General features: G+C 47.4%; 1 protein-coding gene across 3 annotated transcripts in view; it reads right to left on the reverse strand.

Annotated features, from left to right (window-relative positions):
* The window catches only part of MYLK2 (myosin light chain kinase 2), a 44,861-nt gene that overhangs the window by 4,193 nt on the left and 24,669 nt on the right, over nucleotides 1–15,999 (reverse strand). For all 3 annotated transcript variants that reach the window (XM_079979323.1, XM_079979324.1, XM_079979322.1), the window contains exons 4-11: nucleotides 15,516–15,621; nucleotides 12,659–12,752; nucleotides 10,972–11,081; nucleotides 9,643–9,784; nucleotides 8,313–8,383; nucleotides 7,196–7,324; nucleotides 4,794–4,946; nucleotides 1,558–1,690 (exon numbers count right to left, since the gene is read on the reverse strand). In XM_079979323.1, coding sequence (XP_079835449.1) covers nucleotides 1,558–1,690; nucleotides 4,794–4,946; nucleotides 7,196–7,324; nucleotides 8,313–8,383; nucleotides 9,643–9,784; nucleotides 10,972–11,081; nucleotides 12,659–12,752; nucleotides 15,516–15,621 — 938 coding nt within the window. The remainder of the gene's footprint in view (nucleotides 1–1,557; nucleotides 1,691–4,793; nucleotides 4,947–7,195; nucleotides 7,325–8,312; nucleotides 8,384–9,642; nucleotides 9,785–10,971; nucleotides 11,082–12,658; nucleotides 12,753–15,515; nucleotides 15,622–15,999) is intronic.

The following is a 15,999-nucleotide window of genomic DNA, read 5'->3' on the forward strand; positions in this document are numbered from 1 at the left end:
AAAAACGGAAAATGATTTAAATGTATAAGAATATTGTTTTTAAAAAGGGGGGATTTTTTTTTAATTATTATTTTTGGGTTCACTGAGCACCGATTATGGTTTGTTTCCAGGGAGGTTAGATGATGTTCAAATATACGAACTATTTGAAGAGCAACTGTAATCCACAAATTACACTAGTAGGACTACAAGTTTTGTAAGGAGAAATGTATGAAGCATTGCAGAGAAAGAATAGAGATATTAGTTATGAATTAAATGCAATTGTGGAAGTAAGAAATGTATATTTAGTGAATAGATTGGAAAGTTTTCAGATATGATTGATGGAAGTAAAAAAGATGGTGTAAGATATGAAAGCATGTTTAATTACTGTTGAAAATGATATGTTAAAAAACTAATATATATATATATATATATATATATATATATATGTGTGTGTGTGTGTGTGTGTGTGTGTGTGTGTGTGTGTGATGTTCATCAAAGCAACTGCATTTCCCTTCCTCTTTCCTGGCTGCAAAAACTCTTATCTTTTGGGGGAGAAGCAGGTTTGTTGTGCAAGGCCTCCCACTCAACTAGACTTGTGCGACCTGAATTCCGCTGGCGTGTGATTGAACCCCACCCCAAAGCAGTGGGTGGCCCACCAGCAGCCATTGCGCTGCCTCCCAGTCTGAGCCCAAAGTTCGTGGGATGACTCACAGGGGAGTAAAAAAATGGACCAAAACCACCATCCCCCCTTTCCGGATTTGGCAAGCTCCCTCCCACGACTGGCTGCCTCTTTTCTTTGGGAGGAAGCTCAGGACAGAAATGTACCGTATTTTTCGCTCCATAAGACACACTTTTTTCCTCCAATAAAGTAAGGGGAAATGTGAGTGCGGCTTATGGAGTGAATGGCACTGCGCAGAGAGGTAGAGGTGCGCAATGCCCCTTCAGCGAAGCGGGAGGAAGAACGGAGCCCCTTCTGTTCCTCCTCCCGCTTCGCTGAAGGGGCGCTGTGCAGTTCTCCCTCTCTGCGCACAGCGCCTCTTCAGCAACGTGTCTGTCCTGGCTTCTGCCTTAGCTGCGGGCAGCCTCTTTGGGCAGGGGGAGCCTTCATCCTGCTGAAGAAGAAGAAGAAGAAGAAGAAGAAGAAGAAGAAGAAGAAGAGGAGTTTGGATTTGATATCCCGCTTTATCACTACCCGAAGGAGTCTCAAAGCGGCTCACAATCTCCTTTCCCTTCCTCCCTCTGTGAGGTGAGTGGGGCTGAGAGACTTCAGAGAAGTGTGACTGGCCCAAGGTCACCCAGCAGCTGCATGTGGAGGAGCGGAGACGCGAACCCGGTTCCCCAGATTACGAGACTACTGCTCTTAACCACTGCACCACACTGGCTCTCAAAGAGGCTTGGCGCAGTCATCCCAGAAGCCGATCAGCCACATGGTATCCCAGAAGCCAGATCCCTCTTGCTGTTCTGGCTTCTGGGATTCAAAATGTTTTTTTTCTTGTTTTCCTCCCCCCAAAACTAGGTGCGTCTTATCGTCTGGTGCATCCTATAGAGCAAAAAATACGGTACTAAAGAAGCAAATACCTTCCATCGCCTCTTCATCACGTATTTTCGGAGCAGGACCTGGGATTTCAGCCGCCGGTTGACCCGCTTGGCTTTTTCTCCCAAGTTGTTGAGCCAGGGGTGTTGCAGGCACTGTGCGGCACTCAGGCGTCCGCTGGGGAGGGGGACGAGAGGCAAAGATTATCAGGCGGGGGTCACCACCTGCAGCTGCTGTATCCCAGAGCCCCTAGCCCCCCCATCCTGCAACGTACAAAACCCTGCAATGAATAGAAAGCGCATCAAACAGAGTCTGCGTTCCAACCTGCCCTGCAGAATTCGTACTCAGCTTCTGCTGCCGGTTGGGGAGGAAGTTGTTGACGGCACAGTCACTGGCCAATTGGTGCCACACACAACCAGTTACTGCAGCTCCCCCCCCCCCATGGGGTGTTTTTATCCTGCTGTATTATTATTGGTTGTTTTTTTTTTTACTTTTTAAACAAATATAAATAAATATACACAACCAAAATGACAAAAGAAAAATAATAATAATGGAAAAGGCTAAAAAACTACAAAAAATATCAAAGTACATGGCATAGAACAAAAGAAAAAAGGGAAGGAGAAGGAAGGAAGGAAGAAAGGAGCGTGGTGATAGCAACTAGTCTGCAGGGTTGGGGTGCGGTTCATAAAGGGCGTGAGTCGCAGCGCAGCTCTTTTAACTGGACCGCCATCCCAGAGACCCGTAAACATCTCGACTGCCACCCAAACCCAGCCTCAAGATCTCAGGAGCAGCAGGAAATGCAATATGCAGGGATCTTTGAGTAAAAACTCAGATATCGTCACCCTTCACCCGCACACCAGACCTCCAATTGGGGGGGTTTTTTGGTGCTTTTTAAAATATGGACTTTTGGGAAGCAGTTCAGAAAGCTACATTCTTCAAATTTATTTCCTTTTCTAATCAAGAATAGCTATCTTCACAATACTATTGTATTTTAATATTTTGTTGGAAGCCACCCAGAGTGGCTGGGGAAACTCAGCCAGATGGGCGGGGTATAAATAATAAATTATTATTATTATTATCATCATCATCATCATTATTATTATTATTATTACTAAGGGAGTGTTTCTTCCCCCTCTCAAAACACGAGGACTCGTGTGCATTCAAGGAAGCTGAATGTCGGGACAGATAAAAATAACTCCTTCTTCATGCAATGGAGTGTTAAACTGTGTAACTCCCTGCAACTGGAGACAAGGATGCCTTTAAAAGAGGATAAAGAAAATTCATGGAGGGTTGCCGATGGCTATACTAGTCATTATGGCCTTTTCTTGCCTCCCCAGCTGGGGGGCAACAATGCTTCTGAATACCAGTTGATGGAAACCCTAGGAGGGGCAGAAGGCTTGTGTTCGAATCCTGGTTTCAGTTTTCCCACAGGCCTCTGGTTGGCCACTGTGAGAACAGGATGCTGGACTGGATGAGCCATTGGCCTGATCCTGGACTATGCAGAGTTAGATAAATTCACAGGCAGGATTGGAAACCTGCGGGACCAGAGATTCTCAGAAGACTGGAGTAAATTGACAAACTATTTGGAAAGCAATTGTGATGAACAGATCACTCTGGTAGGATTGCAAGAAGTTTTGTAAGGTGAATTATTTGAAATGTTGCAAGAAAGATACAGTGGTGCCTCGCAAGATGAAAAGAATCCGTTCCGCGAGTCTCTTCGTCTAGCGGTTTTTTCGTCTTGCGAAGCAAGCCCATTGACGGCTTAGCGGATTAGCGCTATTAGCGGTTTAGCGGCTTTTAGCGGCTTATCGGCTTAGCGGATAAGCAGATAAGCGGCTTAGCAGCTTAGAAAAAGGGGGGGGGAGGGGGGAAAAAAAGCAGGAACTCGCAAGACATTTTCGTCTTGCGAAACAAGCCCATAGGAAATTCGTTTTGCGAAGCGCCTCCAAAACGGAAAACTCTTTCGTCTAGCGAGTTTTCCGTCTTGCGAGGCATTCGTCTTGCGGGGCACCACTGTAGTGAGGAGAATTATTAGTTAAATTAAATGTAATATATTTACATGCTCTGGTTATCTCCCGCTTAGACTATTGCAATGCGCTCTACGTGGGGCTACCTTTGAAGGTGATCTGGAAACTACAACTAATCCAGAATGCTAGACTGGTGACTGGGAGCGGCTGCCGAGACCACATAACACCGGTCCTGAAATACCTCCATTGGCTCCCAGGACATTTCCGAGCACAACTCAAAGTGTTGGTGCTGACCTTGAAAGCCCTAAATGGCCTCGGTCCAGTATACCTGAAGGAGCGTCTCCACCCCCATCGTTCTGCCTGGACACTGAGGTCCAGTGCTGAGGGCCTTCTGGTGGTTCCCTCACTGCAAGAAGCAAAGCTACAGGGAACCAGGCAGAGGGCCTTCTCGGTAGCGGCACCCGCCCTGTGGAACTCCCTCCCACCAGATGTCAAAGAGAAGAACAACTACCAAACTTTTAGAAGACGTCTGAAGGCAGCCCTGTTTAGGGAAGCTTTTAATGTTTGATGTATTACTGTATTTTAATATTTGGTTGGAAGCCGCCCAGAGTGGCTGGGGAAGCCCAGCCAGATGGGCGGGGTATAAATAATAAATTTAATTTAATTTTAAAAATACAGAAATTAAGAAATGCATAATAAGCGATAGAGAACGGGAAAATCATCAGCATTGCTGATGGAAGTCTAAAAATATTGTATAAGATGAGAAGTTATGTTGTATGACTGTTGGAACTGATATATTAAAAAATCAATAAAAATGTAATTTTTTAAAAAAGCCATTGGCCTGATCCAGCAGCTCTTTTTAGGTCCTTATGGATGTCCATGACTTCTAGTGTCATGTGAGTAAGGAGAAAAAGTCTCTCTACCCCCTTTCTCAGCGCCCTGTTTCCTTTAAGAAACCTCTATCGCCTCCCCTCTTTTCCAGAAACTTCCTCTGTCATCACAGCAGAAGCCAGATTCGCTTCTTCAACCGGGATAGCTTGGTTGGTGGAGCATGAAACTCTCAGGGTTGTGGTTCAAGTCTCACACTGAGCAAAAAGGGGGGTGGACTAGATGACCCCTGTGGTCCCTTTCAGCTCTCCGGTTCCATGATTCTAAAGAGCCTGTGCAGTTTCCTACTGGTCTCCCTCCAGCTAGAAAATATTAAAGGGTGCGGTGCCTCTCCATTTGCTCTCTGGCTGACCTGGAGGTTCATCGGTTCCCACACAGAAAAGAGCAAAGCTTCCCCCCCCCTTTTGCCCCAAATGGTCCCAGACCTTTTGTTCTTGATAATCAAGTTGGAGACAAAGTCCTTGGCTTCTTCAGAGATGCCCTCAAAAGCTTCCTCATCAAAATACCAGTTGGCTGCCAGGACGTTGTTGAGGGTTTCTGTGTCGTTGTCGCCCAGGAAAGGGGAGAGTCCGCTCAGCCTGAGAACAGGGTGGGGAGACAAGGAGAGAGAGCGTCAATCAAGGCTCGTTAGTGAAGGAAAACTCTCCTGGGGCTCAGAAATTTGGCAAATGCAAGCGACTCCAGGGCCAGGAGCCTGGCTGCTCCAGAACATGCCGTGGCCATGTCAGAGCACAAAAAAATCGGCTCGCTGGGCCCATTTCCCTTCCAACCTCTCTCCACCGCAATCGACGCCGTGGGTGTTCTGCTGCAGTTCTGTTTCTGCCAAATCCATTGCTGTTTCGCCCCAGAGGTCAGGACCGCAACCAACTGATTCAAATTACAGCGGCACCTCTGGTTGCGAATGGGATCCGTTCCGGATGCCCGTTTGCAACCTGAAAAGAACGCAACCCGCGTCTCCGCGTCTGCGCAGGTCGCGATTCGCCACTTCTGTGCATGCGCGTGGTGTCATTTTGTGCATCTGCGCATGCGCGAGCGGCGAAACCCGGAAGGAACCCGTTCCGTTACTTCCTGACGCAACCTGAAAACGCTCAGCCTGAAGCAAACGTTACAAGAGGTATGACTGTAGAAGAAATGAGATTTCAACTAAACATCGGGAAGAACTTTCTGACAGCATGAGCTGTTCGGCAGAGGAGGTTGTGGAATCTCCTTCCTTGGAGGTTTCTGAGCAAAGTTTGGAGGGCCGACTGTCAGGGACACTTTGATTCCTGCACTGCATGGGGTTGGGCTAGATGACCCTCAGGGACCCTCCCTTCTGCCTCTTTGTTTTATTATGTATTTTTGTTTTCTCATTTGGTGCTTTTATGTTTATGAACCGCCCTCTGATCTCCAGATGAATGAGGGTATGCAAATGTCAGGGAACTGACATCGGAGCAAGAGGTGGAGGCAAGGCTCCCGAGCGATGCAGGAGAGGGGACCAGCAGAGGGGAAGGAATTCAGCGCAACACCAGCAGAGAAGGGAGGGAGATGGAGGATTCGGAGAGGGGTCTCCAAGACTCTTCGCCCGAGACTAGTGGAGAGAGCACGGGCACGCCTCTGCCCACCCTTTCCTTGCGCAGGAGAGTTCCGCGCAGGGAGAGTAGGCGGAGACTTGGCGTCAAACAACTTTTATGCTGGAAGAGGTTCAAGAAACGCCCACTGACGGATTCTGCAAGCGACTGAACGGCCACGGAGTGAAGGGCTGTCAGCCGAGGCATGGTTAGCCAGGCAATCTAGCTGAAAGTAACGGCAACTTACGCACAAGTAACCCCTTATAACCATTACAGCAAATTTAATAAATAAAATAAATGACAAATGCGGCAGCTAGACTGGTGACTGGGAGCGGCCACCAAGACCATATAACACCGGTCCTGAAAGACCTACATTGGCTCCCAGTACGTTTCTGAGCACAATTCAAAGTGTTGGTACTGACCTTTAAAGCCCTAAACAGCCTCGGTCCAGTATACCTGAAAGAGCATCTCCACCCCCATCGTTCAGCCCGGACACTGAGGTCCAGCCCTGAGGTCCTTCTGGTGGTTCCCTCGCTGCGAGAAGTGAGGTTACAGGGAACCAGACAGAGGGCCTTCTCGGTAGTGGCACCTGCCCTGTGGAACTCCCTCCCACCAGATGTCAAGGAAATAAACAACTACAGTGGTACCTCGTTTTGAGTCCAGGATCCGTTCCGGAGCCCCAGACGCTCGACAAAGCGCTGCTCTGCGAATGCGCGTGAGCAGTTTTGCACTTCTGTGCAAGTGGCAAACCCGGAAGTAACCTGTTCTGGTACAGTGGTACCTCAGGTTAAGAACTTAATTCATTCTGGATGTCCGTTCTTAACCTGAAACTGTTCTTAACCTGAGGTACCACTTTAGCTAATGGGGCCTCCCACAGCCACCACCGCGCGATTTCTGTTCTCATCCTGAAGCAAAGTTCTTAACCCGAGGTACTATTTCTGGGTTAGCGGAGTCTGTAACCTGAAGCGTATGTAACCTGAAGCGTCTGTAACCCAAGGTTTTGCTGCCGATGTTCCACGAAATGGACTCTAAAAACGGGGCAGACTCAAAACAAGGTACTACTGTTATCTGAGTTTTAAAAGACATCTGAAGGCAGCCCTGTTCAGGGAAGTTTTTAATGTTTGGTGTCTTATCATGTTTTGAATATTCTATTGTGAGCCACCCAGAGTGGTTGGAGAAACCCAGCCAGATGGGCGAGGTACAATTATTATTATTATTATTATTATTATTATTATTATTATTATGCCTGATTGCAAAGGCACCCTTTCCCCTCAACTCACAGCATGTAGGTGATCACCCCCATGCTCCACATATCCGTTGTGTAGGAGACTTGTTCGTAGCTGACCACCTCCGGAGACAGGAACTCGGGGGTGCCAAAGTTCACTTTCAGCTTTTCTCTGGGGTTGTACCTTTGAAGGTGAGAGAGAGAGAGAGAGAAGAATCTAGCACCATCAATGCACACCAACGCCTGGCCCATCCACCCCCCAGGAAGATGGGCACCAGGATCCTGCTCCCTTCGGAAAGGACTTTGTCCTGTGCCCTCCCCTCTCCCGGTGCCCAGAAGAGGCACACAGCAGGGTCACGAGTGCGGAAAGGGGAGAGGGGGCTGGTGCAGGCTGGCGATGCTCTGGGCCGGGGTCCCCAAACTAAGGCCCACGGGCTGAATAAGGCCCAGGGGACTCGTTTATCCGGCCCACAGCAACCCCCGCTGCCCACTGTCGGCACCCGCTCTTACCAGTGCGGCGCTGCGCTGCACGGCTGCCCACATCCGGGTCGGAGGAGCACCGGAAATAGCTTGTGGACATGCACAAGCGATATTTGTTCCCCCCCCCCCATTTTTTTTTATTGATTTTCCAAAATTTTAAACAAACAAACAAACAAACATAAATCACAACTGAACTTGATCCAATCTTAGTAACATTGTTAAGTGACTTCCTCAAATCCCCCAGCTGAATTTCGGTGTATATCATTGTAACAGGTTTCCAATTTTTCTCGTCATATTAACTTATTCACTTAACATCTTTCTTTTCATTATAACTTTAAACATATTGTTCTCTAACATCACATATTTAAATCCTAAGCCTATCTGTTATTTGCAAGTTTTCCCAATTAAGTTATCTTAACGTATTTCAGTAAATAGTCTTTAAATTTCATCCATGCACAAGAGTTATTTGCACATGTGCAAGCGTTATTCTGGTCACATCCGGGTCAAAGGAGGCCCCTGCACATGCACACAAGCTATTTCCGGTGCTCCTCCGACCTGGAAGTGCGCCAGAAATAGCGTGTGCGCACGCGTATGGGCATGCGCTCCTCCACCCTCCGGCCCACCGCGCGATTGGCACTGGAGACACCGGCCCGAGGTGCGGTAAGTTTGCTGACCCCTGCTATGGGCATTACCTTCGGGCAAGTCCAAAATCAATTATCTTCACCATGTGGCCGGTCGAGGTCACGCACAGGATGTTCTCAGGCTGCAGAGGGAGAGAAAAGATAACATCCCCCCACCCCAAAACACCACCTCCGGTTAGTTACTTTGTGGGGAACCTGCAAATAATCCCCTTGAAATCTGGAAATCACGGAGAACAACTAGATATCTTGTGTCTGGCTCAGTAGAGGAACTGGGCAGACCCACGGACGTTTCATGCCCATCTCTATTTTTGGCAGTGGTTACTAAAGTTGGTAGGGATGCAGGTGGCGCTGTGGGTTAAACCACTGAGCCTAGGGCTTGCCGATCAGAAGGTCGGCAGTTCGAATCCCCACGACGGGGTGAGCTCCCTTTGCTCGGTCCCTGCTCCTGCCCACCTAGCAGTTCGAAAGCACGTCAAAGTGCAAGTAGATAAATAGGTACCGCTCCGGCGGGAAGGTAAACGGCGTTTCCGTGCGCTGCTCTGGTTCGCCAGAAGCGGCTTAGTCATGCTGGCCACATGACCCAGAAGCTGTATGCAGGCTCCCTCGGCCAGTAAAGCGAGATGAGCGCCACAGCCCCAGAGTTGGCCATGACTGGACCTAATGGTCAGGGGTCCCTTTACCTTTACCTTACCAAAGTTGGTAGTAGGAGCCCCTGGGCGGCAGTGGGATTACCTGGTGCAGGGGCTGTTAAGAGGCAAGGAGGCAGCAGGGAGTGTATAATAAATACTGCATTTTTTGCTCCATAAGACTCACTTTTCCCCTCCTAAAAAGTAAGGGGAAATGTGTGTGCATCTTATGGAGCGAATGCAGGCTGCACAGCTATCCCAGAAGCCAGAACAGCAAGAGGGATTGCTGCTTTCACTGCACAGTGATCCCTCTTGCTGTTCTGGCTTCTGAGATTTAGAATATTTTTTGTCTTGTTTTCCTCCTCCAAAAACTAGGTACGTCTTGTGGTCTGGTGTGTCTTATAGAGCAAAAAATATGATAAATAAATAATTTATACCCCATCTGACTCTGAAAAGATGTTATCACTGGATCAGATATATCCATTTTGCTGAATTCAACTAAATAGTTCTCACTGGAATTTGTATAAACGTGCCATTAATTGCTGCACTTCTGAATTTTATCTTCCTTAGTGGGTTATGCAAACTTCTACTCTGAGTGATGCTTTTTATAAGGTCGCGTCGGAGCTGCTGCAGACGCCTTTATGGAACCAGTGTCCGGGAACTGCTGGTTTGTCCCCAAAGTTCTTGTGCCCCACAATAGCTTTGGCCCTCCTCCTCCTCCTCCTCCTTGACGGAGAGCAGAGATGTTCTCCTACCTTGAGGTCCAGGTGGAGAACACTCATGTGGTGCATGAAGAGGATCCCATCACAGATCTGACGCACAAAGACCATGCAGTCCACCTCCGTCAGCTGGTAATCCTCGTCGATGATCCGCTCAAAGAGCTCGCCGCCCTGCACGCTGCAAAGCAGAAAAGGGGCTGCCTTGGACCATCAGGTGAACCCCAAACCCCTCAGGGCCACAGCTGTCAACTTACAGATTTGAAAATAAGGGATGAGAAGCCTCGAAAATAAGGGATCAGGAGCCAAAATAAGGGATCAACAATTACTTAGATAAAATACATATTTTGTTGCGTGCAAATGGCTTTAGATACCTATTAGGTCCATAAATTACCATATAGCATATATTCAACACAAAAAACCAGCAACAATTTGTTGTTGACAAAGGACAGCTGGACATATGAAGGACCCCATTACCTTCAGTAGCTTATTTAAGGGACATCATCCATAAGGGACAGCAGCGAGACATGGCGCTGGGATAAGGGACTGTCCTGCCAAATAAGGGACGCTTGACAGCTATGCTCAGGGCAGTGCGTTCTGGGTGCTACTCATGCACGTGGGATTTTCCCAGTGTCCAAGTGACATCATCAAAAGGCCATCCCATATCCTCCCACATTTAGGTCACATTTAGGCTGGTTGCCACACCAATGAAACAAATGTCCTGACTGGAAGAATCTGTGACCAGAAAGATGAGGAATATCAAGAAGATTGGAAGAAATTTAAGGACTATTTGAATAAATATTGTAATATAAATAATTAGAAGTGACTTGAAAGCACCAAATAGGCCTAAGATTAATTTAGGATTTAATTAAGTCAGTTGGATTAAGAACAATAAGAAAAGAGAAAAAGATAGTTAATTGCTGGAAATATTTTTAGTTTAAGAATGATATTGGAAAGGTGTTACATACAGACACAATGAAATTCAGGAGGGAGGGATCTGGGGAAGTCAATTAACAATATAAATAAAATTGGGTTTTTAAGGGATATGGGACTAAGATTGTTGTTGTTTTGTTTTTTGTTTTCCAATACTGTATTATTTCTTTTTTGTATTTTTCTTCTTCTTTTTTATGTTATATTTGTTATAATTGTGGAAAATTTAATAATAAAACTTTGAGGGGAAAAAGAAAGAAACAAATGTCCTCATTTGCATGAATCAATGCCGTTTCTGCTAAACTTGTGCCAGAGCTTGCTTTTCTCCTCCTCCCTCCGCTTTCGTTTTTCCTCATGTGTCGTGTCTTTTCAAACTCCAGGCCCGAACACGGCGATTGCCCGCAGAGCAAGAGCCTGCCTCGCAACTCCATGACTCACAACTCCATGAAGAGCATGATGTCCTTCGGAGTCTCGATGGCGTCGTATAGTTGGATCAGGTTCCGGTGGTTCAGCTGATTCATCACGTCGATTTCCACCTCAGCCGCTTCCTAGAGAGGCAAAAGCTGGTCAGCGTGGAACGGAGGCTGGCTAGGGGAGCCTTTGCCAGGCTGGTACCCTCCAGGCATTTTGAACCACAACTCCCATCAGACCCCACCAACGTCACAGTTTTGCACCACAGCTTCCACCAGCTGAGACTGACAGGAGTTGCGGTACAAAATCTAGGAAGGGCACCAGGTTGGCAAAGGATGGGCTTCAGGAGAGACGCTTCTGGCATGCTGCCACCTATGCGCAGACCATGGGTGCTATCCAACTAACATGCCCTGTAAGTCCAAGGATTTCTTCTTGCACAACAGTGTTTCCCCTCTCTTCCCCCCAAATCTGTTCTAGGGGTTCCCCCAACCCTCCCGATGTGATGGCCTGGGACTCGGACTCGGAACCAGAGGAGTCTCAGTTTGCACTGGATCCTCTGCCTCAGGCATCATCTGAACCAAGTCTGGGGCCTGATCCTGAAGAGCCCCATTCTGCACAGGTTCCCCTGCAACAAGCACCAGCTGGGCCGAGTCCGGGGCCTGAGTCTGCACTGACTCCAGATGCGGGGATGACCTCTGTTATGTACTGAGTTGAATAGGATCCAAAAGGCAGCAGTCTGACTGGTCCTAGAACCATAGAGTCCAGAATGCAGCAGTCTGATTGGTCCACAGGAGCCACCCAATCCAGCTCCAGGTGGAAGTGAATCCGCAACCTGATTGGCCTACAGGTGAATCTCAGAATTAGCCAATCACGTGGGGCCCATTGTGTAAATAATGTATATAAAGCAGACATTCTGGGGGAACTTCCATTCCTCCTCACCACTATGAACTGAATTAAGAGCATGAAATCCACTCTCGACTCCGAGTATATTATTTCAACCTCGTTGCCTTCAGCTGGGCCATCACTTACAGCTGCTCCACTACCGGTTGGGTCAGGGGAGGCTGAGGCAGCCCATGGGTCTAGTAACCCACTGACATCTCCCGAGCTGCAGAGACTAAGGTCTGAGAGAAGGAGAGACCTGAGTACTCGCAGGAGGAGTGCTCGCCTTCGGGCGAGACAGAGAGGTGGGTCACCAGGGGATCAGGACTGCCATTACCCCGACAGAGATAAAAGGCTGCCGGACCCCGCCCCAGGTTGCGGGAGCAACATTGCTGTTTGCAAGAACCTGCCTGAGACCCTGTGCCTGACCTAGCCTGGTTTCCTGCCTTGGCCCTGTCGGACGGACGCCTCGTGGAATCCCTGGATTCGGGACCGGACCTGGAACGCATTGCTCGGGTTAACCTCCAGGCCCAGCACAGTTGGAGCAGGTTTTGGAAATGCCCAGGGCGTGAGGAGGAGTAGGGGAGGCTCTGTTGAACAAGCGCTGACAAAACACCTTTTAGTAAATTTGCACTGTTCTTATGTTATTTTGCACATTTTCGTCCGTCGCTTTGGTCCCCGTTTCGGCCGGACGAAATGATGAATGAGTTTCACAAACCTGAACTAAACTTAGCAGGGCAGCCGTGCAGGAAAACCCGGCACAAAGAGCGGTGCAGAAAAGGTGTTGCGCGCATTGCTACATGTTGCAGCACACTGCACACCAGAGGGCACCTACCCTGTCTTTCGGCCCCTGCTTCTTAATAATTTTCACGGCCAGCTTGAGGCCCGTCTCCTTCACTGCACACGTACGGACTTCTCCAAACTTCCCCCTGTGGTGGAAAAGAGAAAAGCAAGCCCTGAGAATTATGAATTCTTTCCAAAGTTCCTCCAAAGCACTAAAAAGCTCACTTTTTCCATGAAGCCTAACTCCCAACTGCAACAAACGTTTAAGAATGGATGACGTTTATCCCTTCCTCCTCATCCTCACTTTCCCCTTTCTGTTTCACCACCATCACCAATTATCTTTCTGGATTGTAAACTCCTTGGGGCAAAGACCCTTTTGCCTTTTAAAACTGCTTTCAGGCACTGTGTGCAATGATGGCTTGGTAACAACAAACCTCTCATTACAGTTCTTTCTAATAATACAGTGGTGCCCCGCAAGACGAATGCCTCGCAAGACGGAAAACTCACTAGACGAAAGAGTTTTCCGTTTTGGAGGTGCTTCTCAAAACAAATTTCCTATGGGCTTGCTTCGCAAGACGAAAATGTCTTGTGAGTTCCTGCGGGGTTCCCCCCCCCCCTTTTTCTAAGCCGCTAAGCCGCTAATAGCGCTAATCCGCTAAGCTGTCAATGGGCTTGCTTTGCAAGACGAAAAAACCGCTAGACGAAGAGAATCGCGGAACGGATTAATTTTGTCTTGCGAGGCACCACTGTAATAATAATATTTTAATTTATATACCGCCCATCTTGCTGGGTTTCCCCAGCTTACAACACATATAAAAACATAACAATGCATCCAAAATTAAGAAACAAAATATCCTATATGAGCAACAAATAAACCAAAAAATCAATAGAAACCATTAACAATAATAAACAATTTACAGTTATACCTAAATTATAATAACCACCAACCCCAACTAAACATTTAATCAACATCAGCCCAGCAAAAACAAAACAGAGAAACAAAATTGAGAACCATTTAAAACATTTAAAAACATTTCAGCCAGTTGCCCCAACCCAAGAGTGCATGCATGAGAAAGTAATGGGGGTTTCTAAATCTGAATGATGAATGACCTGGCTTCTAGATTTGATGGTGTTGCGAATCATAGAATTGGAAGGGACCCAAGAATCATCTAGTCCAACCCCCTGAAATGCATCAATATGCAGCTGCCCCATACGGGGGATCGAACCTGCAGCCTTGGCATTATCAACACACTGCTCTAACCAACTGAGCTAAGTGTTCTTTTAAGGCAGGGGTCAGCAACCTTTTTCAGCCGTGGGCCGGTCCACCGTCCCTCAGACCATGTGGTGGGCTGGACTATATTTTGAAGAAGAAAAAAATATGAAGGAATTCCTATGCCCCACAAATAACCCAGAGATGCATTTTAAAGAAAAGGACACAGTCTACTCATGTAAAAAAACGCTGATTCCCAGACAACCGTCCATGGGCCACATTGAGAAGGCGATTGGGCCGCATCCAGCCTCTGGGCCTTAGGTTGCCTACCCCTGCTTTAAGGCAATACTTTATTGGTCTGTTGCTTACTGATTGCTTGAAAGGGTTTGGTTTGCAGCCGGGTGGGTGTGTTTTCTTCAATATTCTGCACTTTATAAAACATTGCAGCATTCTTTCTTTCATTTACAAATGCCAATCTTACTGCTGCATTTTCTTTTACGTGCATTATTTCGAAAATAATATCCGTATCGCAGCAAACCATCAGGAAATTGGAAACAGTCACAATTATTGTGGGATGTGATACATAAGTAGCAGTCAAGTATGACATTCCTTGTTTTCCTAGAGTGGACATGCAGAGGAATGTTTGGTCCAGCCAGTCGAAAACTTCCTGTTTCCTCCTGGGCTGGGACATCCTTCCTTTGCATGTGACTAGAGGTGGGTGTGACCTTACCTGCCCAGGTAACAAAATGGACAAGGCACGCAGCACCATCTCTGTCTTTGGCTTCCTCCATTCTTGGAGCATCTCACAGATCCACGCGTATATACTTTGTAACTAAGTCTGCCTTCAGGGATCCAACTGTGAGCTGATGACGTGAGTAAACTCATTTTATATACAGTCATACCTCGTGTTACAGCTGCTTCAGGTTGCGTTTTTTCGTTTTGTGGACCGCCAAAGCCTGGAACAGGTTACTTCCAGGTTTCAGCGGTCGCGCATGTGCAGAAGCGCTAAATTGTGCTTTGCGCATGCGCAGAAGCACCGAATCACAACCTGCACGTGCGCAGATGCAGGTTGCGAAGGCTGCGGGTTGTGAACGTGCATCCCGCACGGATCGCTTTCGCAACCCGAGCGTCCACTGTACTTTAAACAAGATTGTTGTGTGTTTATTCTTTTAAGAGGGATATAAGGGAACTTACCAGGAACCCAGTGGTGCCCCGCAAGACGAATGCCTCGCAAGACGAAAAACCTGCTAGACGAAAGGGTTTTCCATTTTTCGAGGCGCTTCGCAAGACGAATTTCCCTATGGGCTTGCTTTGCAAGATGAAAACGTCTTGCGAGTCTTGCGAGTTTTTTCCCTCCCCCCCTTTTTTCTAAGCCGCTAAGCCACTAAGCCGCTAATCCGCTAATCCGCTAATAGGGATGCTTCGCAAGACGAAAAAACCTCTAGACGAAGAGACTCGCGGAACGGATTATTTTCGTCTTGCGAGGCTAACACAAGCCTTCAGCCAGCTATCTGCTGTGCATTTAAAAAGGGAAATGTAAAACTCTGCTAAGGTATAGAACTTATAAGTTGCTATAAGTTAGGTAGGATATTAATAAACAATATGTCCTCTCTTGCCACCCTGAACATTCCCACAATTATGTCACTGGAAGAGTGAATGATTTGGCACCCTCTTCCTCCCACCCCTGGCCAGGCCTTACCCTCCTAGCATCTCCTTGGTGTTGATGCTGTAGGTGTCTTTGAACTCCCCCGTTCTCAGCTGGACGATGCGGTGGGTGAAGGGAGCAGGTGGAGGGGGAGTGTCATCTGGAAGAGAGAGGCAGAGGTTAAAACAACAGAAAAACCACTTGGCTAATTCATTTGTCCACCAGGGGCTCCCACCCTGCAGCCAGCTCTCCTCTGTGGCTCCTAGAAACTGTCTCAATAAACACACAAGACGTAACTGGCTGTACTTTTGAATAAATAAGGTACACTATTCACTGTATCAAATTGTAGATTTCAACGGAAGTCTCATAAAGTTCGACGGAAAAAACAGAAGACCCAATGGATCAGTGCAATCTCTAGTCCGTTCATGCATAAGGTCCATACATGTATAAGTATATATTCCACCTGTCTGTTCTTAGAGTCCAATAATTTACAGTTCCACAGAATCCTTTCACAGAGTCTAAGACAAGGATTTCCCGG

This window comes from Podarcis cretensis, assembly GCF_951804945.1.
Source record: "Podarcis cretensis genome assembly, chromosome: 6".
NCBI lineage: Eukaryota > Metazoa > Chordata > Lepidosauria > Squamata > Lacertidae > Podarcis > Podarcis cretensis.